Source organism: Mastacembelus armatus, chromosome 3 (genome assembly GCF_900324485.2).
Source record: "Mastacembelus armatus chromosome 3, fMasArm1.2, whole genome shotgun sequence".
NCBI lineage: Eukaryota > Metazoa > Chordata > Actinopteri > Synbranchiformes > Mastacembelidae > Mastacembelus > Mastacembelus armatus.
In genome coordinates this window covers 5,647,769-5,674,717 of record NC_046635.1, presented here as the reverse complement: position 1 = coordinate 5,674,717, position 26,949 = coordinate 5,647,769, and the positions used below count along the sequence as shown (strand labels likewise).

The window sequence follows — 26,949 nt, the reverse complement described above, 5'->3', positions numbered from 1 at the left end:
GTCAGCACACAACTGAAACTGAATGACTGTCCAAACTCCAAGGGGAAATCATTAAAAAAAAAAACAACCTCAAAATGTATTCAAGAATTTAACTTGATTTACATTTGATAGTTTTTGTCTGGAATGTTAAATAAAGCTCTTACCTCTTAAAGCAACAATATGTAACTTTTGCTCACGGTTCCCTCATCTGGTTTAGAAGCGCAGTTACCTGTTACCAGTGTCGTAAATACAGTCGCTATATAAACTTCCCTGTGGGCAGCGCAATACAGGTGAATTTACTGACTAAGCTGACGGACCCAAGCCCGTCCAATATTGATTCGTGTCCGTACACTCGCTTTCTTTTCTTCACTTCGTCTGACAAAACCCTCTTTGGTTCCTTTACTGGCTCTGCCATGGCATTGGTTTTGACTTGTAGTGAACTGTTGGCTAAGTCCACCCAGGCTACAGGTAAAACATTTGACGTATGCCGTAAAGCAGATCGCACTCTTCTGCTGGCAGCAGGTGGGGGGCTGGGTGATCCTACCCGATCATAAAAGTTACATGGTACTGATGTGAGCCCGCTCAGGCTGCGGGTAGTACTGGTCCGGTTAAGACTTGTTCTAGCACTGAAATAATTTTAGAGATATTATTTTAAACTAGTCTAATCGAAAAACTACATAGTGTTGCTTTGAGAGTTTGCAGTCATGCTAACAGCTGCTTGAGGCTGTATCAGTGTTTTAAGGTAAATCAGCTTGCTAACCTGCTTACAAAAACAGCACTAAAATATTGATATTTTAATATTAAGCATGTGTAAAAATATACATTTACTGTCTTAGTTTAGCATGTTAGGGTACTACTATTTGTTAATTAGCAGGAAATTGTAGTTAGAGCTGAGGATAATGGGAATGTCACTAGTTTAGCAGGTATTTGGTAATAAACAGAAGTAACACCTGATGTTACTTAATGGATTTATCCTGATAACATCTAGTATAAGGATGAATGATGGTCTAATGGTGTTTATGAGAACTCATAGGTGGACATCACCTTAAATCTAAGGTGACTAGTTTGAAATTTAGAACCAGCCTTTTCACAAAAAGGCCTTTTGCAAATCTGATGTCACAGTGAGAGTAGTTGTATCAGAAGCGTGTAGGTTACATGCTATTTCAGTATCTTTGTCATTCATTTTGTTAGCATCATACAGACCTTGTTCATTCCCTCTACAGCATAGGTGTATGTGTGTGTGGGTGTGTGTGTGTGTGCATGTACACGTGTGACTGATCCCATTTATTGGGCCAGTTAACCCTTGACAGCAAGAAGTAATATTGCACAGAGGATGCAGGCACTCGCTCTAATTAAATCCACCTACACATACTGCATCCCCTCCTCCTGCAAGAGAGACACTGACCTTCCAACCAAGCCTTCCCCCTGCTCCCTGCTTCTCCCATCACAGCTCAGCAAAGTGACACATGGAAACAGCTGTGAGCTCCAGTATGACTTTATATGTCAATGCTTAACATCACTTCATTTGGTTAAATTAAAAATTCACATATGTTTACATATCGATTCAATTCATATGATCGCGTCAGTGTTCTTTCTGTATAGATGGCAAACTTGGCCCATCAATTGGTTAGTTAACACACACAGTTAAGTTCTACTGACTGTCATGGTACTTTGTGCAGACAAAGGATGAAGCCTAACAAAATGTGTGATCCTCTGACTTTTCCTGTAGCTCTAGTAGTTGTTTTTAGCTTATACTGTAATTCTTCACAACTATTGCATATAGTGCCATGAGATTCAGTGCCGCCATTCATATCTCTGTGATTATGCATTACAACAACTTTGGTGATCTATACTGACTTTTTGCCTAATGTCATCATGAGGTCGAAATGTCATTGTATCCAGGCGTTTGGTATATAACAAAATACAGTCAAACTAATGCCATGTGAACCAATTGAAATGTTAGCATGTTAATGTTAGCACACTAAGATGGTGAAAGGTAAAACATTACATTTGCTAAACATCATCAGCATTGTCAATACCAGCTGTCTGATGTTAGCATTTAGTATGACTGTTCTCACACACTGCCTCACAGAGCCAGTAGCATGACTTTAGGCTTGTTTATTATAATGCTTTATAGCACATGTCTAAATACATACAGATTTATGCTGAACTAGTCTGATAGCGATTAAGACTGTATAATGGTAAAAAGAGTTGACTAGAGCTTTAAGAGTCTACTTGTCTCTTGTGGTAAACTGTGGCCAGAAAAAACAAATTCATTAAAAAACACGGCCACTGTGATCAGCTTGGTAATGCTGTTCCCACTTTGATTTATTTTATTTTATTTATTTTTTGTTCTAATAACTGTATTTGCTTTCCCAGGACTGTTGATCTAATTGACATATGATGATGATGCTTTTCCCCTTTCAACCATGTATGCCTTCACTGAGGTGTTGACTTTATCTAATCCAGGCTGTTTTCAGAATGAGTAGCATATGACCTTAATAATGACTTAAAATAAATGTGGCCTTCCTTCACGTCTTAAGTAATGACAGCAAATGAAGTGGCATTTATATGAATAAGTGTTTGCACTGGCATGAAGGTGTACAGCTCAGTTTTGTGTGGCACGCTGGTTCACAGAAGGGTTAGGAGCATGATAATCTGTCTGGCTGACAGCATCAAAGCGGCTGGCATCATTAATGCAGTCTTAGGCTGAGGCGTAGTCACATTGGCTCCGTCCACTATTTGTGAGGGTTACACATGAACTTGCAAATCTGCATGTAGGCACAAGTACAAAAACATGCACATATTAGAGAAAATCCAACTGTTTAAATATATATAGGTTTTTAAAACTAATGATTAAGTTAATTTTCTGAGTCTATTTAAGTTTGGTCTTATGAATGTATGTATGAAGCACTGCAGCCAGTTCATTAACACAAAGTACAAAGATTAATAACACAAAAATGTTTAAGTATCACAAACAGCACAGATAAATGCAGCATATCAGTTTCTACACATACATCACTGATGTATGACAGCGACACAGGGAAAAGTAGAGAATAAAAGCCTTCTAATTAGTGAATTTATTTCTAACATGTCTAGCTATATCCAAGGCAAACATCAAGTCTTTTAATACAAATATTCCTGATATCTGTATTAAATACAATGCAGACATTTCTCTTCGTTGTATGTTGTTCCCAGTGTCTCAGGCATCAAGTTATGAAGTGAAATTATGTTTATATATATATATATATATATATATATATACCCGGTAGATGAAAAGCCTCTAAAACAAATATCTAATTGCTTTTAAATTTAAGAAGCACATTCAAACACCTAGTTAGTGTATTAATAAAAAGACATCTTGAAGTTTGACATTAGAAAAAGATGAGGATTTTTTTTTGATATGGATGCCTTTCTGACAAATAATGGCTAAAGATGTCAATAATCTCCTGTCCAGGGTGTACCCCTGCCTGTCACCCGCGAGAGAGCTGGGATAGGCTCCAGCAGATCCCTGTGACCCTGGCTTTCAGGAAAAAGCGGGTATAGAAAATGGATGGATGGATGGATGTCAATAATCTGACAATAATTGTTAAGTAAACACTACCAGCAAGTCTCTGATTGTATCTTGGTGTTAAGCAGAGAGTGTCCAGACAGTTCTGGAAAACAGCTGCCTGCCATGGCCAAAATCTGCTGTGTGTGAGTGATGAGAGTGAACCAAAACAGAAAGATTATGGATAGTAAAAAATGGGCTGAAACTATAAAACTGTAGACAAATTCAGGTGATAATTTTCTGCAGTTTTATCACTAGTGACCCCTTCACACTGTCACATTAACATTTGATACATTGTCACTGTAAAATGTTGGTTATAGCTTCTGTCTTTGGTTTAAGCTGCATCTGCTCATGTCTCCTGGCTCCTGTCCAGTGAACGCACCTGTGCAAACACATCTACTTCAGGGACGGCCTCTGGAGATTTTTTCAATAGGTGTTCTTCTAAATGTGTGTAATTAGAAAAACAATTGTTTTTTGCTTCTTCTTTGCAAATTCAAGTGAATGCAAATGTGCTATTATTAATTATTATGCAAAAGTGTAGTAGTGTTTGAAGGTAAGACCAAAATACAAACATGAATAGTTTCAAAAGCAATCTTTCTGGCTTAAATGAATAAATTAATTTCAATTACAACAAACTATAGTTCAAAAGAAAATGCAATGTGGTCGAAGTTTGGTGTGTTATTTTCAAAAATCATTTTTCTGGATGCGCTGAATGTACAAGCAAGTGATTCTTGTAAGTACTGGCAGAAAGGATTTAGTTATTTGCTGCATTTGTAAATCTAATTACATCAAACTGAAGCGATATCAGCATGAGGGTCTGCATGCATGCATATACAGGGCCACGTCAACATCTCATTTGTGTAATGGCTCCACATTTATTGCACCCTAACATGACTGACAGGTGGAAATGATATCACTAAAATTGAAATTGTTGTCCTTCCCACTGCAAAGAGGAAATATCACATCCGAAGCACTGCATATTCTAACAACATGCTATTTTGTACACACACACACACCCGCTTTATTCCTTCTCTCTGCCTTTCATTTTACACTGCCTATAATCTCACAGTGTCACAGCACTATCCAATTGGCATAATTGAGCTGGGTCAGATGATAAAGAGACCTATAACAATCAATGCAGGTGAAATAAAAAACAGCTCCCAGTTATTACTTTTGTCCTTTTCCAACATCAACCGAAGCCCCTCCCCTACACTCACAGACAACACACACACACACACAGATTACATTAAAAGACTGCTGTGATTATTTGAGGGAAAGGTTTGATGTCTTCGAAGGAGGAGTGAAGAGACACGAGGTGAAGACGGCAAAGGAGGAGGAGGCGGTTCAGCAGTATCAGAGCTGAGATAGATGAGATGTGACAGGCTGCCACTCTTCTGAACACCTTCTCATCAGAATGACACAGCTGTCACAGCCCTATTTCAGGAAAATTAAACAGCCTTACGGTAAACCGGCCTTCCTGGAGGGAGGGGCTGGAGGAGAGTGTGTGTGTGTGTGTGTGTGTGTGTAAATGAATAAGCTTGTAGTATGCAGATGGCTTTCTGCGTCTCTCCTCCCTCAATCTGCTCCCCTCCTTCAAACACCATCCTCTCCTTTTGACATGGTAATGGCTCCAAATTGATGAAGGCACTTCACTCATTCAGTGACAACACTACTGGCAAGAGACATAAACACCTCCTCCACGCCTCCTCATCCATCACTCATAAACCCCCTCCTTTCTGCCTGCTTCACATTGGCTGGGCGGGAAATTGTTTAATCAGCTAATTTGCTCTTCTTTGGTCATCATTAATGATGATACCACCTCTGGATTATCTCGTCATCTCCTCCCCTTAATCAGCACTGATGAACTGCTCATCACACTATTAACCTCCTCATGCCTTTGCCAAGCTTAGTAAAGGTTATAGGCCTGTAATTAAAACCAATATGCTGGGCCGCATTTCGTTCTATAATTGGCTTCAGTTGCATTTCTACAATGGCCGAGAGACCTCAACTCTTAAAACAGTGCAAATCCAGAAAACAGACAAACAAAAAGTCTCTTTACAGTAACTCCAAAAGTCACTTCTCAGAAAAGAAAAACAGCAGATAAAGTAAACACAACTGGTATAAAGATATATGCCACAAATACAAAATCAAATAGTTAGGCTACAAATCTGTCATTCTCAGTTTACTCCAGTTTTATTTACTGGATTTTCAGATGTTTTCCTAAATGCTTCCTGTGTATTAAGAATTTTTAAGAATATGTGTTCCTTCCTGAATATTGGGTTGTGTGTCCACTAAACACATACAGTTGTTCATAAGTACACTAGAAATTCAATTTCATGGATTCACAAGTCAGCTTTCTGCTCTGCACAGTCAATCTGAATCTAGGCTACTCTGTTATTACCCAACAACGTGGATCATTCTCCTTCCTCTTATCCTCATCAGTCTTCATTTAGATAGTAGCTAATAAAGATGTAGACCAGTGCTAAAAACTAACAATATGTTAAAGTGCCATAATCAAACTATAATTCCACAGTTTATTGAGCTGATTCAGAGAAGAACAAAAAGTGACTATTTTTTATTTCTTTTACACTTGAATGTTACACTTGAAACGACACAGCTATATCAGTTATGATGAACTTCATTTAAAAATATTGGAAGTGAGATCAGAAATATTTTCTATTGAAGTAATGTATCTCTTGCCAAAGTGAATAAACACTGCCTCAAAGTACAACCTAAGAAACGTGATACTGGTAACAGGACCAGTATTTATACTGGTAGAGGGACACATGAGGTACAATAACTTTCAGTTTAGGGTTAAGAGCAGAAACAAAGGAATCCTTGCTGAGCTGTGATGCCTTTAAAAAAATTTGTAACATCCAACCTGTACTGACCTTATAAGCCAAATAAAAACTATTGATCCTCCCTCCCAAACTCCCACTTTAAAAGACTTATTGTGGAGCTCCATTTCATCTAATCACTTGGCAAAAGAGTCCAGGGTCTAAATAAAGAAAGAATAAATAAAAAGTCTCTGGGCCAACGTGTTGCTCTCACCTTTGCAGATGAAATTACCCGAAAAGCTGTTACAAATCAATATAATCAATGCAATCAGCTAACTGACACAGGCAATCTCCTGCCAGTAAGTAAAATACCCCCGGCGGAGATCTTTCAATCTCTAGTGCCATAATTGCCCCCAAGGGCAACGTTAGGGTGTAGCATTTTGTACACTTAATTAAATTAGTGAGCTCTGTGGACATGGTGGGTTGCCGAGCTCACAGAGAACGGATAGGTCTGGCCCTGTGCCAGTAATTAAGGCAATACCTTTCCTGATTACGCCAATACCCCTTAATGAAGTCATTATGCATTTTAACCCAAACACTTCCATGAATTAATGAGCACAAAGAAAGCTCCTGGAAGGAAAGAATGGCACGATCACGAACACAAGTCATAACTCATCCACTCAACAGGGTAGACGTAATGTCCATATTTCTCCCTCTTTCAGCTGCTGCCAAGGCTAATTTGGACTTGAGTGACAGCAGAAGTTCTCGGTCTGTACACATAAAGCTTTAAAGAAATAGGATCCCTCCTCTGGCAAGCAACAACAGAAACTTTACTAGGCGACTTTACAAGGTCTCAGTGGAATCATATCGGAATTCGTTGTATTTAGAAAACTTTTGTATGGTCATTTTGCACAGATAAGACTACATGCTCACACCTACATGGGGTGCAAACATATGTGTAAAATGATTTAAAGAGACCTAGGAACACTGCAGGGTGGGAGCAGCTCTGCGCTGACCCATAATGCTTTGCTAATTAAATAATTCACTAATTGATTCATCGCCAAATCTATAAAACCTGCAGATGGTTTATGGTGTGAGAGCTAAAGTGTGTTTGTGTTTCAAGACTGGGGTTGGGCTACAATTGAACCACACACACACAGTGCATCCCTTTAACTGAATGACAAGCAAAACACATGAAATTGGTGCTAAAATGTAGGCGAACATTGAGTTGACCTTGTGCTTCTGTTGTATGACATCATTTCAGCCCCTCACAGGCAGATGATAGTGAATATAAAAGGTAGGAACAGTGTGTGTGTGTGTGTGGATATATGCTGAACCCATAAACACAGCTCCATTCTGATCCCAGTCCCAGGGGAGTCTGGGGTTTTTAGGCTGGCCTGAGGAAGAAATCAGCTGAGATTGTTAATTGAAGTGTAATGAATCTTTAGAATGTTTGTGTAGAAAAAGAGCATATGCACTGTAAATATGTGGTAGGTTATGTATACTTTATGACTGGTTATTTATGTATGTGTTGTACCTGTAAAGGGAAAAATCACTTTTGAAAGTAATTGGGAGAGCAATGAAGTGTGACATCTGACTGATCGGAGTGGACATAAGGGTTGTAAATCCAGCTACATGAGAAGTTTGATATTTGTTTTCAAGCATATGTGCACAAATACACGCACAAGCACACAGAGAGATGCAGGCAACAGGCAACAGTCACCAGTACTCAGTACTGTCATATAAATGTTGTGTTTGTGTGCTATGGGAGGTGATTCTGATTGAGTTTATTTGATTAAAAAAAAGCACAGTATTTCTCATTTAATGTCCGCATAATAAAGACGAAACAAAACTCCACCTTTAAATAAATAGATCACATCACTTTACTTAAACCTCACTACTTCAGACCTCAGTTAACACATAAAAATTCACGTTAATGTCACCTTTAGTAGTGTACTTTGCAGGTGTATGTTGCCAAAAGTATGTGGACACCTGTATTTTTCAACATGACAGATGAATCGATAGATTGATAGATACCTTATTCATCCCCCATGGGGGAAATTCAGAATGTGTAATATAAAAAATCCTGCCTGTGCTTCTCTATACTGCATTTCCCTGATTGTTTCAGTGATAGGATAAAAACAGAGAGAATATAAATATAAAATATGAAACACAAAATTCTGCATTCAAAAACAACTTTGAAAGATAACCCCTTTGACTGCACTGCTAAAGCCTCATACTGACTTCAGACACTGAAGTTGCATTAGGAAGGGGTTTTATTCAGGGTATTATGAACAAGATAAATGATAACAGAAAGCAAAACTTGGTTCAATGTTTTGAACCACACACACACCTAACTATTGTTGGACGACAGGTTTGATAAACTGTAAACCTGTCTGTGAAGGCTGGTTAAGCCTTTTGACAGCAAACTGGTAAAATACTTTCTTTCTGGACCACACTGAGGACAGAGGCACCGTCTTGTTAAAATACGAAATAAACTGTTGTCACAGAATTGAGTTCAGGTTAGCCCAAACTATAAAAAACAACTCAAGACCATTATTCCTCTTCCACCAAACTTTACAGTTTGGCATTGTGACTTCAGAGAGTTTGTGTTCTTATCTGCCAAACCAAGATTCATCAGGCTGGTAAATAGTAAATCATGAGTCATCACTTGAGTGTGACATTTTGACTGCTTCAGGGTCCAGTGGTGACATGTTTTATGCCAATCCATCCAACAACTGGCACTGCACGTGGTGAATGTGCAGGCTTAAATGCTGCTGCTCAGCCAATGGGCCATGAGGCTTCTGACTACCTATGCAAGCCTGGGACTAGGTTGCAAGTATTCACAGAGGACCAGTTGTTTTTACATACCTCAGGAGTGCTGTAAGTCTCCCCTGCTCAGTGCTTTACAATGAGTGTATGTATATATATATATATATAAACATATATATGCTGCATATTTCTGGCCATATTGTGTTTTTCAAGGTAAGTAAATATTACAGGTATTTATATACTGATTCACAGACTTTAACTGGCGATTTTTCAATGTATGATGACATTTAATATCACAATTTAAAGACTGTAGAGAGTAATACATGTTAATATTTATTTATCTTTTACTGTGCAGAAAATAAAATATTAAACATAATTTCAACTAAATTGTCCAGAATCAAACAACACTCTCTTAACACTCTTAATATCTGTGAACTTCATCAGTAAACTTAAAAATATTTCTTTACTGAGTGTAAGATAGAAGTAACTAACAATTACACCAAAATTCATACTCACTTGACATATTCAAACCTAGAATAAAAGGTAACATATTTAATCAGTATGTCAATAACCAGTCCAAAAATGAAAATCAAATGTTAAATAAAGGACATTTTTTCACTCTAACATGGTCCAATGTCATTGCAATACAGAGTCACACAAAGATTAATCATGACTTAAATGCCCAAAGATTTTATTTTAAATTTTAGTTTTAAAGGTACCATTTCGGTCTACTAGTAAAGACCATGAGACCCTTTAAAGTTCGGGTGAACCCTGAGAGAATGAAAGTGTGAGATCACATTCATAAATGACAGGAACCCCAGAATAATAGAACACAACGATAACTGGAATGAAAAATATCTGTTTAAAAACACAACACAAAAGAAGGTAAAACAAGGTTAAATTGCAATGGCAAATAAGACAGTGACTTTGACAATGACTTTACAGTTATTAAAACCATTTCTATGTTTATTTTCCATATTTATTGTGTTATGGCAACACCTAAACGTTTCTCCTTGATTTACCAATAGTCCTTTCACACACTAGCAGCTGCACAGACAGAAGCATGGTCAATCACCACATGAATATGCAGAGAAGTGTACTGTGATGGTGGTGGAGCACCTCTGCGTGTTCAAACGCAGCAATGCAGATTAGGAGTGCTGAGTCTTAAATTTTCCCCATCACAGACGTACAATGTGAGTGAAGGTGTGGAGGAAAGCTGAAGGTGAATTTGAACATTGACGATTACAGCACATGTAACCACAAGATGTTATATACAAAACTCAAATTAAGACAGAGAACCAAAGGGAACTGGACCATATTAGTAGGAATGTAATCTGATATGTATTAAAATCAGGAAGTTTCATCCACTGGAAAGTCTGGCAAAGATTTTAAGTTGTTCCTTTTCTTATTACAAAAAACTACAAATTCATGACATATTTCCTTCTTTAAAAGGAATCCTGTAGAAATATGCTTCTTTGCTAATGCAACAATTCACCAGCTGCTTAGCTTAGCTAAGCATGAAGACTGAAAATGGGGAGACAGCTGGCCAGTTAAACAAAAGCTGTCTACCACTATCTCTAAAGCTCACTGGTTAATAAGTTTTGTCTCACTTGTTTAGTCCATGTAAAAACAATAAATAGTGAGGTTTAGAAGTGTTAATAGGGAAGTTTTGTTACCGTCAGACACAACCAGGCTAGTTACAGTATTTCCCAATTTCTAGTCATTATGTTTAACTAGGTCAGCAGGCTGGTGGTTCGAGATTCACATGAGACTGTCTATCCTCTCATGTAACATTTGAGAAGGTTGAACAAGCGTATTTTTATGCAAAGTCACTTTATCATTACAAGAAACTACTGCCAAAGCATCATGTGAAGGGTCAAATGACATGTACTGCCTTTCAGATTCTTTAGCACACTTGGTAAATCTGTGAGGGCTACAAGACTCTGTGATACGCCGGCCAGCTCAGATCATCCAAGTGAAAAGCCGATACTGCTGCCAAGCAAATAGATAGATAGTCTGTACCTATACTTCTACAGTAAAGTCAATAAATAAAAGACTATTTTCAAGGTCAAATAAGAGATGCTAATTTATGTGTGCACAGGTCTTTAAAAGTCCAGCACTCATGCACCATGCCACATCAAACCATGTTGGTTTGGGTGTTGGGGCTGCGACTCTGTAAGTCCTGTACCTGGTCAAGAACCCAGTTGATGGTTGGTCTCTCATGGGGATTTGACACCATAATTGACCTCAGCAGCACCTGCAGGCCTTCCGAGTAACTGGGCACAAAAAAGACACAAATGAGAACAACCTATAATTATAATTGTGTTTATTTTACAAAAAATAAAACAATAGAAAGTGAAGTGAATTCATACACAACAAAAAGAACCGCAACTAAGATTTTAACCCAAATGGTTTCTCATATTCTATGTACTAAGGGTCACACTTCTACTAACTTTGCTGCAGACCAATACTGGCCATTAGCAAATGCAAGAAAAATTTGAGTGAAAGAACATCTGACCTGCAAGACTGTGGGATGGCCACTGGATTCTGGACAGCTAGGGCAACACTGTCCCCCTTCTGAAATACCAGGTCATATGGCCCCTCCAACATCATCATGCAATAAAGCACACAGCCAAGAGACTGGAGGAGTATGGGATACCCGCAACAAATGAGAAAAATTAGATGACCCATAGTAATACTAGCACTTGGTTTCAGAGACTTCCTGAGGTCACTAAAAAAAACAAAATACACAGCATACACATGCCAGAAGAGATGAAAACAGAAGCTTTACCCAGGTGTCAGTACGCTCATCTATAATGCAGTGGCTCTCTACATTGAAGAGTTCTGGGGCCCTGTAGGAAATGGTGCACCGTTGGGCTGCCCAGTCCTGTATAGCCATGGCTTCCCGGGTACCTCTGACCTGAGATAAAGTGAGTTTTATTAAAATGATCACAGGCCAAGAATAATTTGTAGGACATAAAAATTTATATGATAAACCTTTAAAAGCACAGAAACACAAATAAAAAAAGAGCCCTTTCTGGACAAACAGGTGATGCCCCACAATATGCTGCCTATCACTCTTGAAATGTTATCCAAATACACATTATACAACAACATCTGACACTCTCTTCAGTTATGTAAAGTAAACAATCTATGTTAGTAGCACCATAAATAATCAATATCCAGGGTTTCTCATTGTATGTATGTGCATCATTATAAGCAGTTCACTAGCATTATAAATATTAGTCTGCCATCTAGAGGTGGAAATCTGGATTTTCTTCAGACATATGTACAAGGACTTGGAGACTTAGCAGTAAATGATAAGTTGTATTTTGTGGTCAAAACATTTCATACTGCCCCTTTTTCTCTTCACTTGCTTGCACTACTTTGTCCTCATTTTACGAAACCTTTCTTCTACGTACCATAAACCGTCATACACATACAATTACATGAAGATCTGAAATTTCACACTGAAACCTACTCAGGAACATTTAACATTAGAGTTCAATGTTTTAAAGCTTAACTTAGTGTACTGAAATAACTATGGTATGACATGCTTATTCAGCAAAAGTCAACCCTCAACAGCCACAGTGTTTTATTTTTGATGTTCTATACATAAAAGACTGTGGGGATGTGCCTGACCGTATGCTCTAAGGCTGATAAAGTAACAAAGTGATCAAGTCAAACCCCATGCCGTTACCTCAATCCTGGCACGGTTCATAGAGCCGAGGTCCATCAGAACTGGCCTGTCATCCTCATCTAGAAGCACATTGGTGGGCTTTAAATCTCTGTAAAACCATAGCAGACAGATGACATGAGTTCAGATGTCCACAATTCTGTTTAAAATTTCTGTGTTCTGATCAGAGTGCAATCAGAGGACATTTTCCAAAAGCTTATCAAGAAGACACCAGACATAGATGTTACAACCCAAGGCAGCACAGTGTGTGATCCTATGCATGTAAATGCACTATTGGGAAGAGGTTACCTGTGTGCATAGCCCTTTTCATGAATGGCCTTGAGTCCAGAGCAAATACCACGCAAGATATGCAAAATCTGTTTTTCAGGCATCGAGTTCCTCTTGTCTCTTAACTTCTCCAGAACAGACCACAGACTGCCCTTCTGTTCACACAGACACAAAAACATATCAGAATCAGATAATTTCCTTCTTGGTGTTTTTGGTCATGCCAGCTGATGTACCAACTTACTCTAATATAAGGTAGAAGTAACCAGGCTTCACTTTTGCCACCACGATCAACAAAAGTGTGTGCAACCAGGTTCAAGATGTTGGGGTGATTAAACATCTGATGCATCTCCACCTCTGTCTGAGCCTCGTGGCGGCCTTCACGGTCATGGCACAGGATCCTCTTCAAGGCATAGAAGTTTCCATCCTTTACCCCCTCAACCAGATCAACATAACTGAACCCACTAAAAACAGAGGGATCAGAGTTCAGGAGGACCATATCGGTCCAAATTACACTTATGATGTGCCATATTTTTGTTATGGTCCACAAATTTCAAAAAAGACTAACCATCACTGTATTTTCCAGACTATAAGTCACAGCAGAGAATAAGTTGATTTAGCAAAAATGGCTTTAATGAATAGAAAAAACATATATAAGTTGCTTCTGTGTATAAGTTGCATTTCTAATTATACTAATTATAGTCTAAATTAGCCTATGAAAAATGTGGGGTATGTTATGACCCTAGGGGTCATTGTGTGTGTGGTTGTGTGTTGTTGGCTCTCCCCTCCCCATTTCGAGTGTGTGTGTATGTGTGTGTGTGTATCGGATGCTGGAGTGGGCGTGGACTCGAGGACCGTGGATTGGACTTCCGGGATTGGTCCAACACTTCCCGGAAGGACTATAAGAAGCCCACGGTCTGCTGTTCAGGAGAGCTATTCTCCCACCTTTGCCATTCCCAGCTATTTGTTAGAGATTTCGACTTCGAGTGAATTAGTTAGTGATTAGATTTTTGTTTCGATTTTGGTAAGTTTAGTATTGATAGGATTTTCGTTATTTAGATTAGGAATACTTAGATATTTAGGCTACGTTTGTGTTTTGTTTTCTCCTGTTTTGTTTTAGGAGTTTCCAGGCTAGCGACCTGTGATTTTGTGTTATTTCTTTTGATTAGCTATTATAGGGCTGTTTAGTGTTTTTGTTATTTGATCTTTTGTTTGATTGAGATCGTAGGGCTATTGTAGCGTTTCTGTTATTGATTTTCGTTTGTTTGATATCGTAGGGCTCAAGGAGCGTTTTGTTTTGAGTAGGGCTAAATTAGCGTTTTGTTTGCGTTGTACATTCTGTATTGTATTCTGTGTTTAAACAGAATAAATATTCGTGTTAATTGTAATTCGATTATTCGTTCGTGTTTGTTGAGAGTGGAAGAGGTTTGGAGGAAAACTCCACAATCGTGTTACGCTCCGGCAACCCCTAGGCTGGGGCGTAACAGGTAGGAGTTATAGTTTAAGTGAACATAAGCGTTTATACTTTTTCCAATGATATAGTATTATCTTCAACTGAGTCAAGAGTGCCATGTAACTAGTGACTACTTGACAAAATCACTGTAAATATACCCATATAGGTCACTTCTCTATAGAAGTTGCAGGACAAGCCAAAGGAGTAAAAAAGCATGACTTATAATCTGGAAAATGCAGTAAATATTAGTCAATCTCTCAGTACTTTCCAACTTCCCCAGTTATTCTGTGGTTCTCAGCCCCACGCCCATTAGTTTCTACTGGTGACATCAATCTTTTAAGAAGTCAAAATATACTGATCACTTTTAAAAATGTTCCTGTAACATGCAGGTATTACATTTTTTCAAAAATATCTACATATGTGATATTTTTGAAAGATACTATACTATACCAACAGGTTGGTCCATATTTGTAATAATGAAGGAAAATATGACCCAGGGCAATAGTGAGGCTGAGTTTTTGAAGTAACAACAGTGGTCAGGCTAAGATGCTGTGTAATCCTCTACTCATTAATGACTTTGGCCTGTTTATGGAAACGGTTGACAATTATTAAATATAACATAACGATCAGAAATAAATATAATATAAACGTTGTGGATGATCTTAAAACATCCAATATGTTATCTTACCCTTCATCTAGCTTCTGGACAAAGTAATATTTTTTATTGTCAATGATGATGGAAGCACGGGAGCATATGCACAGGGTCTGCCCCATTTTGACTGGAACATTGTTTAACAGCAAGCTTTAAAGGGCCTGAGAGGGAAAAGGACACATATAAAGTTATTTGAAAAATAGATAAAGTGATGCTACATTAACTTACTAAGCATAAATGCCGTGGCAGATATTGCTAAAGAGCAGAAAACACAGGTTAAGACAACAGCTCACACAGCACTTCACCAGAAGCTAACGTGACGTAAAAACAGCCTGATCGTGGCATTTACGGCAATTTTACACATCAACCACAAAAACGAAGCCCTCATAAACAAACTACCTGACACAACAGACTACTAAACACGACGTAACTACGTTACAATCGACGGTGTTTTTCGTTATTCTTACCAGCTAGCTTTGTGTTTACCAATGTACCCTGCTGACATGGCTCTCTTCTTCTTCTTTGGATGTTTTACGGCAACTGGCATCTCGACATTTCTTCTTCTCGCACAAACGTTGGAGGTTTGTTTGGCACAAAGCGCCAGGAGCAGCGCCCCCTGCCGGGACGTTTGAGAAGAGACGTGATGGCGGACTACGAGCATAACAGAAAGGCTCGCACTGACGACGGAGGTGATATTTGAGCTGTTTAACGTCTAAAATATGTTGAGAAATAAGCACTGTTGTCGTTATTTGTTACCTACCCATCAAATCCCCCCATAACTAACGGTAGACGGACGAGACGTGTGTCAAACTTCACTAATCTAACGTTACCCAAGTATCCTTGGCTAGCTAACGCTAACGCGAAGTAACACGTTAGATTGTGTTAGCGATACCTGTTTACGTGTGGAAATTAAACTGGCTCTAACTACTGTGCTAAAATTACTGCTAGTGTTAACAAGGTAACAAAGAAAATAGTTGTTGCTCTCTTGTTAGCTTGCTAACATTGCGTTAGCCTGGCTAATGTTCAACTAGCTAACCTGAGCTAGTTGGCGCAGTTTATTACAGTATCAATGGGTAACGTTAATATTACTTGCTCTGAGTTAACGTTAACTGTTAATGTTATATGTAGTTTTTAAGACACAGTAAGTTAAATGGTAGGGGTTGGCTTAGAAACAGAAACAGACAACAGTTGTTCACCTTGGTGAGTTGTCTTGCCTCAAGCAGGGCCGCTGGAGGAGGGAGGCAGAGTGAAAACTAAGCCTGTCTCTTGTAGCACGGTGGGAGGAGAAGGGACCACAGTCAAACGTAAATCCCAGCAGCTCGCTCTTGAAGATGAAGAGGAGTTCACAGCAGATCCACCAGCCCCCTGCAAAGTCTCCAAAATAGGCTTTAGCATGAGCAGTCAGATGGGGAAGAAGGCGAACCCCATATCAATCAAACTAGGAGCAACAGTGAGTGTGTAACAATGTGCATAACTGCCTTGGATAACTCTGTGAAAACGTTATATGTACACTGCTATTTGTAACTGTAGTAATGACCCTGAAATCACAAACTAGTATGACATTGACGTTACAGCAGTTTAAAAGTTATATGGGGACATATGAATCTCCTGGATGTGTGCATAAATAACGTTAGATTCATAAAACAACACGGCGCTCACACATTGCCTGGAGAGGTCCAGAAATAAGATTAACTTTATTAAGGGAAATTCAGGAAATTCATCTTGATGCAGGGAAAAACATATTTTTTGAATGTTACTGTCATTGTGAATGGTGTTGGAACAAATAGAAATGATAGCACTGATCAAGTTATCATCAAAGTCATTAAAATTACTAGATATAAGGCTCTACTTCTGCACTTTATAAAAACAGACATTAGATGTGATGATAAAAGGTTGTGTGGTTTATTTTGTTTCTCTAAATCTTGTATTCCCAATCTGTTATAGAAACCAAAAGAACCTGTACCATCACTTCCCCCTAAAAAGCCAGGACTGGCATCTGTTTTTAATGAAGATGATGATGTAAGTGTGTATGCACACAGTAATGTCATAGTTGTCTAAATCCATAAATAACAAACGGAGAGATATGGACTGTATCTTTCTGTTATACAGAGTGAACCTGAGGAGATGCCTCCAGAGGCAAAGATGCGGATGAAGAACATTGGAAGGTATATATGTATATATATATATATATGCACATATAGTACATGATGTACTTTTTAATGGTTTCCTCAGCTTCTTATATTAAAACCTTGAACTTTCAAATCGTGTAAATGGATTGCTACATCGCACATTGAGTTCACATTTATCTAATGTGTTTCTGTTTGGGAGTGATTGGTCCATTATCTTTTTAGGGAGACACCAACATCTGCAGGACCCAATTCCTTCAACAAGGGCAAGCAAGGCTTCTCTGATCATCAAAAACTTTGGGAGAGGAAGCTCAAGGCCCAAGCAGACAAATCATAAATTATTACCACAGCTTTTGTCACTCGTGTGACCTTGTATGGCTTAAACCATGTCAAAGATAAATGTATCTATGAAGGCTCTAATGATTCCTCACTGTAGTCAGTTTTGACAACCTCTCAGCTCTTCAGACATTCAGTGAAGAGTACTTTGAGCATTCTTTGATACTTATATAATAGTCTGACTGAACTCATGTTTACTTGCACCACTACCAGCTGACGTTAACTACAGTAGGAATAGAGAGTACCAAATCTCTCAGATGAGAGGTGCAGAATGAAGTCATGAATGGAAGGGACAAATAAAAAATCCAGAATATTGTTTAAACTGTGTAAAATTTATACAGTTGCTTTTGGCTGGCTAATGAGAAAAATCTGTCATTTTAGAGCCTCCATGTGCCATTTATGATGAACATGTTTCTATCAGAAGCTGGTGAGATATGATCCCGAGCAAGCTCTTCATGTTGGTTGTCTTATATTTGTGTAAAAATGTACATACAAGTGTGATGTTTTATTTTAAAGTCCAGAAATGGGAGTGTGAGTTTGGGTGTTATGTTAATGTGTGTGTTGCAGAGGAACTGCAGAGGAACTGGGACATAAAGATGTGCAGATGGCGTGTTTAGTTTCATTTAGTTTTTCAACATTAAATGTGCAACCCTTTTTTTTTAATTTACCAATTGTGCCACATCATAGACTATCATTTGTATGAGTTTATGTTTTGTTTTATGTTGGTTTAAACTATGTACCAGTATTTCTAGTTTTTCTTATTCAACAATCTGAAAAGCAGATGTGGGTTTGTTATTTATCTTCACAAGTGAAGGACGGAAAATATGTTTTTAGTTGACAACTGTGTGAAGAAATGGATACCAAGGTGCTGGTAACAGTCTCTAAATGGTTAAAATATAGGTTTCCAATGATCAGACATGTTTACGAACTTTGCTACTTAGACACCAAGAAGATGACAGTTTAGTGGCCCAGTTCCTTTACTTTGGATAACTTTGGAACCTTGATTACTTCTGTGCCTGAAACAGTTTAGAAAATCCCCTTAAACAAAAATCTAAACAAAAGTTCTTCTGTGTATTATCTAAATGTGCAAACAGTTGCAAAAATGAAGTACATGTTGAATTTTGAATTACTGCTATACCCTGTTTTATCAAACAGAACTCTCAAATACATTATTACAAGGCAGTGAAATAAACATTTTCAACAGTACATATTGTCATAAATTTATTGTTGGCATGTAGACAGTAAACTATACCTCATAAGGTTACTGTAATTTAATAGATGTAGAGTTTAATGCTAAATGAAAAACATAAATTTTTAAAAACTTTTATGGTTTTATTAATGTAATATGAATTCTTTTTGTAATTTATCTTTTTAATACTTGTAGAGTTGGTAGGTACCAGCTGTTTTGCATTGAACTGAAAATGTATTTTTTGCACTAAAGGTGACACACTTTTCCCCACATTTGAAAATGACACTGATTTGGCACCCTTACTAACATGAAGCTTTCTCATTTGTTCATTCATGTCTAGCTAGCATTTGTGTAAAGGTTGAATCACTAAACAATGCAATAATATTAGCTATGTTTCTTCATCATAAAGTAAATATGCTATATATTATTTAGGAAAAACATTACTCATGACAGTATGAGGACATAGCCTTCCTCAAAGACCTCCAGAAGTTGTAAGAGGCTCTTACAGGTTTGTCTGAGGTCCAATCCAGACTGGGTAGCACCTTCAAGGCTCTTTGGACCAGTGTTGGCAAACTAGGGTCTGACTCGATGAGGGATGCTGAGGCTTTACTGGTCCATATTAACAGGAGTTTTAGGTCACATTTTTGCAGCAAAGCCTGAAGGAATGGTCCAAGGAGAAAAACAGTATTAATTGTAATTTTCTAAGTTACACTCATCAGGGCTTGAACTTGGGGATATTAGTGTTTTGGAATGTGGCTGTGAATTGTGGTTTATGATAAGTTTCACTGTGACAGTGATTGTCATACTATCCACTCAACTACTAGTTTCAGTTTAAGTTAAGCAATAAAATGAAACTAGGGTGGATATTTCAGAAATGTATTCAGGATGTGTGTCGCTGGGATCTCAAGGCCAGAGTTAGTTGTGTAAGGATTTAAATTCTTGGCAATATGAAACAATATTTATTAAATTCGGGCTTAATCCCACTGATTGATGGTCTTTGGTTGATGGCTTGTGTGTTTGAGCTCTTTCCCTGTTAAAGTGACATGAATATGGGCATGAACTGTATTTTCAAGAAGGAAACTTGTGATTACATTAACTCCAAGATGGCATGAAATGTAGGTTTTACCTGGATTCCTGATTCCAGTACAAACACAGCATTGCTGTTGCAGAGGTAGTCAGCTGATAGCACACAGATAAGCATCCGACTTCTCTGTATTGCAAGAACCACATCATTTGCATATGCTGCAAAACAAAGTAGAAATGATCAGGAATCTTTGTGGAGAACACAAAGACAGACAGACAGACACACACACAACTAAGTTCTAATCTTCACACCTCCACCAGGAAGCACATCCCTCTCCAGCAGACAGAGGCGATACCCCCACTGGTCTTCTAACACATGGGGTATCAGCATTTCGAGTGGTCTCTGGCTGGCTTTACCCTCGTCAGTGTGCAGTGGGTTCAAGCTGGATAGACATGCTGCCAGTACAATAATTTACTTTACCACTGTAGGTACATGCATATGAAATACAGAAAAAGGCAATAAATATGGTGGCCTACCTTCCTCATCAATGTCAGGTCCTGAACAGGAGCAAGGGGTCACAGCTCCATCTTCCTCTGCTGACTGTGGTGGGCTCCAAACGTATGACAGAAGCGCATCAAACTCTTTCTCATCTGATTGGTGTCATTAGACGTTAAAAACAATGGATTAAGGTTCTATCATCATTTTTTAATTAGTTTATTAATGGAATGCTTTAAACAAATTGCATCTTGATGTTCTGGCAGAGATACATCTAGAAAATGGCATAGTGTAAACAGGAGCATGCTCAAGAGAGTGCATGAAGGCTAAGTTTGCCTTTATATGTGTGTGTCTGCTTTCTGACCTCCATCATGTTTTCCATTTTGAAAGTGGGATCTGTAGATAAGCTGTAGTTCCAGCCATTTCACATGCAAAATGATTCCCAGCCCAGCTACCAGCACCAAAGATACAATGGGATATCCAACCAGTGATGGCCATTTTACTAAAATCAAATTTTAAATATGAATATTAGACTGCTTTACATTTTTAAAGTGCCAAGAATTTACTGAGAGCAGTGAAATGTAATTGCAACAGACACTCCCCTTTTTAATTTGCTTTCTGCTCTCCCTCACCACTTCTCACTTTGGCTGTTTGCCATATGGTGATAGAGGCTTAGTGTACATTAGATTTCTTTTAAATAGTCATCTGTTATGGTTGAAAATGGCACAGATCAGAGCAGCGAGACTGGACCAGTAACACTACGTTGCAGGAAATAAAGCCAAAACTGAAAGGCTGAAAGCACTAAAATGCACTGTAGTGCTGATCAGCACTGCAGAGTGCAATGATAAATCCCTGTGGGTTCTTTAATACGTGGGATCAATTTCACATTAAATATAAGCAGTTGAACCACTGTAAATATAAAAAGTAGGTACAGCTTTAAATGAAACCGAATGTTCCAAACTAACCATTGGCATTAGTCAGTGGATATAACTGTGTGACCATGGGAGTTTTGTCAATGGCTAGAGATATCTATTTTGCAGTGTTACCACTGAAAGTTGATGATTCATATAGAATTATTTGAACTGTAATATAACAATATCAATGATAAAATATGGTATGAATAAAACACACATGAAGGTAATGGTATAAACTATAGTACCTTTAATTCTCCTTTTGAGTCTGATAGTGACTTTGCTGTTTCCAACAATATTGCTGGCAATACAGGAATACGTGTGGTTCAAGTGTTGTGGCGTCACCTTTTTAATAATGGCTCTCTGTGTGAGCGCAAACTCGGCCATTATCATGCTGCTCTGCCTGAAACGAGAAATATATTTTAGGTGCTTTGCATCCTAAAACTTATCACACAATCTCAGCAGAATCATCATGTTTGCATCCTTGAATTTTGCAAAATCCTAAAGATTAGACACTGACACTGCACAATGAGACAAAGCAAACAAATACTGTCAAAGTAAACAACAGTCACTCACTGGGGCTTCTCCATGGATAGCAGAGTCATATTCTCCATGTTTCCACCATAATTCATGTACCACCTCACCTCTGCAGAAATCTTTATCTCAAAAGGAAAGTATACCTCACAGTTCAAAGTGTGAGACTGATCTAAAATGAGTAGAACACATGGCTGTTATAATCTAACCCTTAATGTCCTGATAAGAGTGTTAACATCCTATGTGGTTTTATATTGTGGAAAATAGACAAGCTTGTCATTCAAAGATGTAAGCATTATGTCATTATTAGAGCTGTTTCAGATATACGTAAGCTATAGCAAAAAATGTACAATTAACACGTCATCCTTGGAATGACATGGTTAGTAGTTTTGAAAGGTACCCTAGCCAAATGAAAAATAACTTTAAGTAGACAAAGACTTATTTTTAACTACTGATTAACAAAGAACCTCTGACCTTTTTTTGAACATGTGCAGGCTGATTATAAGGGAAACAGTTTTGACGATGTTGAGTAACAACCATTTGGAACTATGGAATTCACTAGTTATTAACCCTTATAATTATAGGATTATATCATATTATATATTAGAATACACTTACCAAGCTCTACTTCCTCAGTCATATTGGCATCAGGATACACAATCCTGGGATGGTAAGTTGCGTTGTAATGTGCTGTTTGAGCATGAGAAGAATGGCTACATATTCAGTCTATGTTTCAAAAAGTTTACTGTGCATCTGGTAAAACATGCAGTACACACTGTATACTGCGCTCTACTTGAACACACATAAAAAAGCATGTTTCTAATGGCTGTACACTGCTGGCAACTTCTATTTGTAAAACCTGAGTAAAGAAAAATGACTTTATTGACCAGCAACTCGAGCATATTTCCCTACCTCAGGTCCCTGTGACAAGAACAAGCATTTAAAGTGGAGAGAAACAAACATTTCGAAAGTAGCTCTGATGTGGTTGTGATGTCTTCCTTTTATCATGGGGGTTAAGAGAAAGACAAATGCAAAGGCAAAGACTCTGTAATCTTTGTCACCCAAACAATGTCTTCAATCTTGATTCAAGAAGGGTCTAAGATCAGAGGGTGCTGTATGCTATACAGACTGTGAAGCCCTTGAGGCAAACTGGTGATTTTAGGTTTGTAAATAACCAACCTGAATCTCAGGCTTGGATTTTATGGTGCACAGTGTGAAAGCTGCACTGGCATCAAGCAGCACTAAAACTGATGTTTTACCAGGGTCAGTATTGAGATAAATGTCATTTAATCAGTGGAGTCCCTCGTGAGGCCACCTAAAGTTGATTGCCCCCTAGTGGCTAGTTTCAACATAGCTCATAAACACAGACCCCTCCATGCTACCAGATGGGACATGAGCTAAACTAAAAGTTCAAAGTTTTAATGAAATATTTTTTTGGCAAATTTAGTAAGTTCTAAGGAATGGTAGATAATAAAATAAATAAAATTGTAATTTTGGAGGATCCAGGCTGTCATTCTTTATAATGCAATTAAAAAAAATCTCTTTTCCGAGCTTTTGGAAAAATGCTTTATAGACAGTCAATGTGCATTTTCATTCATATGAGCCATTGCTAGCTGCTAGCACAGCTACTAACTCTCACTGATGTTCACCTGGCTTTGAGTAAACTGACTACAAATTTTTCTCAGCAAACCATAACATCTGTGAGGCTGTACTGAGACACACACATTGATAGCACTTACGTATGACTGTGATGGTAACAGCCCTCCTGAAAGTCCATGTGACTCCTTGTTCAATTATTTGTCTGTCACAGAAATAGACACCAGCATCAGAGTCCATGACTTGGCAGAGATGTAACAGCCCATTTTTATCACAGGAGGCTCTACGCTGCTCAGACACAGCTCTGCTACCCTGTAAGAAACCACACTAGTCTGAAAATTTGCTTTGATTATCACATTTCCATTGTGAAATGAATAATCCTGTTCATGTGTGAACATCACCTTGTACCAAGTGACGTGTGTGTTGTTGCTACAAGTACGACCTGGGCAGGGGATTTCCCCACCTCTAGCGTTGAGCAGCATTTTCCAGCTCTCCTCAGGATGGAAACATCCCAGACTGCTTTTCTCCACCACCTGTAGATAGAAAAAGTTGCTGCCAATGGACAGCAGAGACATAAACACTTAATAGAAGCTCATGCTGCCGTGTCATTCATTTTCTTCATCATAAATAGTTGGCAATTAAAAAAAACATCCATTTCCTAGCTTTACCAGCTTGCCTGTGCATCAGTGTTTTTGTGCATTACTGCTACTATAACTCAATGGACTATTAAGAAACTATCGACAGGTCCTTAAATCACATTAACTCTTCACTGTCCTTGTAATTTTAATGTTGAATTCTATTCATTGTTTTTTCTCAGTGGTATCGTTTTCCTTACCTTCCTTTGTTAAATTAGGTGCTTTTTCCTGCTGTTCTATTTTGAAAAATCTAAATATTGCGAGATGTCAAAACTCATTACATTTAAGACAAAAAAAAGACTTTTTTACAAAAACATTACCTTGTGACTACTGTAGCCTGTTGACTTGAAAACATAACAAAAACATGAAAACATGTGATCAGGTCATGGGAGACAGAAATGAACCTAACTCCAAAGAAAGCTGGAGAACTTGGAGAAAACCCACTGAAATATGTGGAGAACATGCAAACTCCACACAGAAAGGCCCCAGGTTGACAAGGATTCAAACTCTGAACCTTCTTGTGAAGAGACAGTGCTAACCACCACCCCTCCATTCCACCGAAGAATAAAAACATTAAAGAGAACTGAATTAATTGAAACCGCCTAGGACTGAACAGACTTACGACTGTTTCCACCAAACTCTGCAAATTTGTAGTCTGTAACATTTAGGAAGGAGCACACACCTTACGACTCAATAAACGCTGCTGACAATGCATTTGATGACTGTATATATCTACACAGATCCATTCAATTCTGTTGTGCATCTTAGTCAAATCAAACATCTAGTTACAATTATGGTGTGTCCAAAATGGGCATGCAAGTGTTAAAGCAGATAAAAAATGTGAAAATTTGATTATATTATAAATTACTTAAAAACGCATATACTTGTATTCTGGTAATTGCACACATTGTTTTGAGCTCACAGAATTTTAACTAATTTATATGCCGTAGTTAAAGTTTCTGTTACAGGAGTATTGAACATTAGGAGCAAGCATTAACAAGCATTAGCTGAGGTAATGATAAGAGACCTGATTATTTACCCTGTGAGGTCACTGTATGTTCCAGTATGTTTTGCTTCAGCTGAAAAATCTTTGTCACACTCAAACGATGGGCCATCATGTCCTTCTCTGCTGTCTCCAGTCCTGGACCACACCATCTTCATGTGCCCGGTCACATATTTCATGCATGGCAGTCGAAAGATTTCCCCCTTCACAGCTCTGTAGTATAGACGGGTAGTATCCTTCTGAAGACCTATCGATTTTACAGTTGCTACAGTAGAAAAATGAGATGATATTTACATCCATGCATTCTTTTAAACACATACATACATTCAAAAGTACAGTCTTTCAGCTGCAATACTGAAATACAATTTGTATTGAAAGTAAATACCAATTCCTTTCTTTTGGTTGTTTCTCACACAGCATCCCTCCAAGAAAATGGGAAATACTAAAAATAACAGAAAGTATCCAGTTTGCATCCTGCGTCTCTAAATCAGCAGAAATTGTTTGATGCTTTCAGTCATGATGCTGATGAAATCTTCTTTACATCTTAAGGTTTTCACTCGTACATGACCAACTAGAAATGTTTGTCATCTTCTCTGGGGTGGTAACACTTGTGATGAAATCTTTCTCACAGGACATTCAGATGTAATCGTGCAGTTTCCTGTTGAGTTGTGTTTAACATCGGTTTCACTGGAAACTGGTGTAACTGTGTTCCTGTAAGTTCTTAGCCACATCCTATGTGAACAGTAGATAAGCATGTTATGTATAATTTACATAATCTTGCTTCAATTTATAATTTTGCATAAATATACTAAATTCTAGTAGGCTACACTGACAACAAAATGAAAAGAAATATACACAGAACTGCAAGACATTCTTATTAATATAGTAAAGTATTTCCCAGCATATTTCCCCTGCGTAACCCATGGTAAGTAGGGTAGCTAAACCTGCATGTGGCAGTTAAGACCCCAATTTTCTGGGCCACACCTACACCTGCAGTGGCCTGGTTTCTAATGCCAGTATACAGGGTATATTCACTGCTACTGTGCTCTCATCTCCTTCACTGTGAAATTAAGCAATATGAGATTGAACATGCTCAGCTTTTACTAAAGCTTGTTTGTCTGTTTTGAGTATTTGCCACATCTGTATAAAATCAAGAAACCACCATTTGAAAAATTTGATAATACTGTGATAAATCTACCACTATTATGATAAGCTGCATATGTAATGGAGGAACAGAAAGCCTGAGGTGTAAGCAGAACCTCAGGAACCACATTGGCATCAGTGTTCTTGCGCCTCTGTGACTCAAGAGCCAAATCTTCAGTGGGGATATTATATATTCATAACAGGGTTCATGTTTACTGCTGATATGGATAGGTGAGATAGATGTAGGTGTAGCTGAACGATTGGCAGGAACAGAAACTGACATAAAAAACTGGCCTTGAAACAGAAAAAGGAGTGGACTTAGGCTCAGTCATGGACATGGGCTCTAAGAGGATATGGACTCTGGTATTTTAGGAGACTCAGATGTGGCAGGAGATTTGGAATGCCTTGAAGCTGGCGAAGCAAGAGCAGAGACCTTGACTATCACATACCCTGGTGGCAACACCTCCTTTAGGACTTGGTGGAAGAAATCTGAAGCAGGAATGGAAAGGGATTACAGTGAACGGTGTGGAGCTGGCTGTAGAGCTGGCTGCGGTTCATGGAGGTGGTGTCTTCTCTGAGACTTGAATAGGAAGGGTAGACGACTCGGCTCAGAGGAGGCGTTGCAGAAAGCTTCTCGTGGGAGGCAGGGGGTAAGCAGGGTTGTGGCACTAGAGAGTTATGCGGCCTGACTGAGGTTGTTGGAGCACAGCATGGCTGGTCCCGGAACCTGGATACATGGCATGGCAGGGCATGGGGTACTGAGACTGGAAACACCTGTGTGGGTGTTTCTCTCTCAGAAATAATGAAACACCC

The 26,949-nt window shown here is 38.4% G+C and overlaps 3 protein-coding genes across 3 annotated transcripts; 1 reads left to right on the top strand and 2 right to left on the bottom strand.

The window, feature by feature from the left end:
* Positions 1-9,390: 9,390 nt before the first annotated feature.
* Positions 9,391-15,727, bottom strand: stk16 (serine/threonine kinase 16). Its single transcript, XM_026319773.1, has 8 exons — positions 15,612-15,727; positions 15,181-15,305; positions 13,284-13,503; positions 13,064-13,197; positions 12,779-12,866; positions 11,870-11,998; positions 11,597-11,718; positions 9,391-11,354 (listed from the first exon to the last, which is right to left on the bottom strand). The coding sequence occupies exons 2-8, from the start codon at positions 15,264-15,266 to the stop codon at positions 11,216-11,218; spliced, it is 918 nt and encodes a 305-aa protein (XP_026175558.1). The 5' UTR covers positions 15,267-15,305; positions 15,612-15,727; the 3' UTR covers positions 9,391-11,215.
* Positions 15,709-18,812, top strand: pcnp (PEST proteolytic signal containing nuclear protein). Its single transcript, XM_026319774.2, has 5 exons — positions 15,709-15,833; positions 16,368-16,594; positions 17,089-17,163; positions 17,254-17,309; positions 17,496-18,812. Exons 1-5 carry the CDS (start codon positions 15,788-15,790, stop codon positions 17,605-17,607), a joined length of 516 nt encoding a protein of 171 aa, XP_026175559.1. The 5' UTR covers positions 15,709-15,787; the 3' UTR covers positions 17,608-18,812.
* LOC113137855 (interleukin-18 receptor accessory protein-like) lies at positions 17,727-25,641 on the bottom strand. Its single transcript, XM_026319772.2, has 12 exons — positions 25,379-25,641; positions 25,030-25,258; positions 23,757-23,907; positions 23,499-23,667; positions 22,378-22,449; positions 21,802-21,931; positions 21,474-21,628; positions 20,679-20,816; positions 20,356-20,469; positions 20,131-20,274; positions 19,922-20,037; positions 17,727-19,451 (listed from the first exon to the last, which is right to left on the bottom strand). The coding sequence occupies exons 1-12, from the start codon at positions 25,464-25,466 to the stop codon at positions 19,236-19,238; spliced, it is 1,722 nt and encodes a 573-aa protein (XP_026175557.1). The 5' UTR covers positions 25,467-25,641; the 3' UTR covers positions 17,727-19,235.
* Positions 25,642-26,949: the final 1,308 nt, after the last annotated feature.

Excerpts from the sequence above, each read along its gene's own strand:
- stk16 (XM_026319773.1), bottom strand. The coding sequence starts at position 15,266 with ATGGGGCAGACCCTGTGCATATGCTCCCGTGCTTCCATCATCATTGAC. Across the intron at positions 13,198-13,283 it reads TACTTCTACCTTATATTAGA|AAGGGCAGTCTGTGGTCTGT; the intron begins GTAAGTTGGTAC and ends CTGTGTGAACAG. Across the intron at positions 12,867-13,063 it reads GAAAAGGGCTATGCACACAG|AGATTTAAAGCCCACCAATG; the intron begins GTAACCTCTTCC and ends ATGGTTTTACAG.
- pcnp (XM_026319774.2), top strand. The coding sequence starts at position 15,788 with ATGGCGGACTACGAGCATAACAGAAAGGCTCGCACTGACGACGGAG. Across the intron at positions 15,834-16,367 it reads GGCTCGCACTGACGACGGAG|GGCCGCTGGAGGAGGGAGGC; the intron begins GTGATATTTGAG and ends TGCCTCAAGCAG. Across the intron at positions 17,164-17,253 it reads TTTTTAATGAAGATGATGAT|AGTGAACCTGAGGAGATGCC; the intron begins GTAAGTGTGTAT and ends TCTGTTATACAG.
- LOC113137855 (XM_026319772.2), bottom strand. The coding sequence starts at position 25,466 with ATGCAAACTGGATACTTTCTGTTATTTTTAGTATTTCCCATTTTCTTG. Across the intron at positions 25,259-25,378 it reads CAACCAAAAGAAAGGAATTG|CAACTGTAAAATCGATAGGT; the intron begins GTATTTACTTTC and ends TTTCTACTGTAG. Across the intron at positions 20,038-20,130 it reads GGATGTGCTTCCTGGTGGAG|CATATGCAAATGATGTGGTT; the intron begins GTGTGAAGATTA and ends TTTGTTTTGCAG.